Source organism: Phytophthora parasitica (assembly GCF_000247585.1).
Source record: "Phytophthora parasitica INRA-310 unplaced genomic scaffold supercont2.229, whole genome shotgun sequence".
Classification (NCBI taxonomy): domain Eukaryota; phylum Oomycota; class Peronosporomycetes; order Peronosporales; family Peronosporaceae; genus Phytophthora; species Phytophthora nicotianae.
The window spans coordinates 9308-10566 of NW_008649215.1; the positions used below are offsets into that span (position 1 = coordinate 9308).

At 49.6% G+C, this 1259-nt stretch overlaps 1 protein-coding gene across 1 annotated transcript; it reads right to left on the reverse strand.

Moving 5' to 3' along the window:
• Nucleotides 1-47: 47 nt before the first annotated feature.
• Nucleotides 48-657, reverse strand: PPTG_19899 (hypothetical protein; the record flags this gene model as incomplete). The annotated part of the gene is made up of 2 exons (XM_008918555.1): nucleotides 48-275; nucleotides 334-657. 2 exons carry the CDS (start codon nucleotides 655-657, stop codon nucleotides 48-50), a joined length of 552 nt encoding a protein of 183 aa, XP_008916803.1.
• Nucleotides 658-1259: the final 602 nt, after the last annotated feature.

Below are 1259 nucleotides of genomic sequence, written 5' to 3' on the forward strand. Positions count from 1 at the left end.
CAATGCATTCACAAATCTGAAGTTGGGCACCACGGGGAAGACCGTAGCTAGCGGGTTGAATTGTTCCCGGAGATGCGCGACTTGGTGGAGCCAGCGTGCCAACACAAAGGTGTCGTTGGAACGAGTCGAGCGCAGCCTTGGTCGACCGGTCTCCGCATTTCCAGGAAGAATGAAACCACGAGGGTTGGTAGCCGGCCGACTATCTGGACCGCCGACAGTACGGGTCCGTGCGTATGGAACGGCGGCTTCACGACGTACTCGACGGCGCTCTGTGCCTTCCGTACGAGCGGTCGTCAGCGGTGGCGGCCGCGGTGTTGTATTATTCAGCAACACGGAGGAAGAAGCGGTGTGACTTGCCACCAGTCGAGATCGCCGCAGCGGGGAATCCTCCGTTTCCGTCGAAGACTGCGATGCTGGCGGTTGATTCGAGACGGCCTTCAAGTATCCAAACTTCGTGAAGCCCGGCGACATCCACGGAGGTGTGGCAGTCCCAGTAGAGCTTGAGTCGTCGCTACTCTTGTCCCCACAGCTCTTTTTGCTGGTGATCTTGTCCTGAGTCGTGTTCTCACGCAACATTTTGGGCGGCGTGTTTTCGTCTTCGCTGGCAGACGAGTCCTGAATACAGCGGAGCTTCCAATGAAGCGCCAAGTGAACCATAGCTGCTAGGATAATATAATTTGTTAAATACACACATGAAAACTGCTTTAAATTTTGTACTTGACCCACCTGTCGCCTTTAGAGGAAGAATCAAGAAGAGTGTTGCCTCCCGACGTTGCAGAAAATATATATGTCACTACAGAGTGACGGTCGTTGCAGAGGAGTGATGGTGAGATTAAAAAAAACTTTACAAATTTGTAGCGTTTAAGATGGGTACCAGACAAATGAGTGAGTCAACGGAGTTCTTATTGAGACGATTTTTACGTCTCAACAGTCTTTATGTCGTCATAATGAGCGGCATATCCGCTGCTGATATGGTGGGTACTTACTGCATTTTTGGCTGACGTCCACTTGATCAAAAGTTGTTCCACGGGCTGTATTTTTTGCTAAGGGAGGTTAATCTGTACAAGTTCGGCTGTTGATCGTGATTACGCTAGTCTTAACCAGTCGCTACCAAAGTGTTCATTACATGCGGTTTTTTTTCCTCATCTTTCTAACGATAAGCTTACTGTTTTTGCGCAATCGTCTTGCGGAACGCGGTAGCTATGCGCTTCTTTATCATAAAGACTTAATGAGGTCATCAAAATCGTGCCATAATTGGC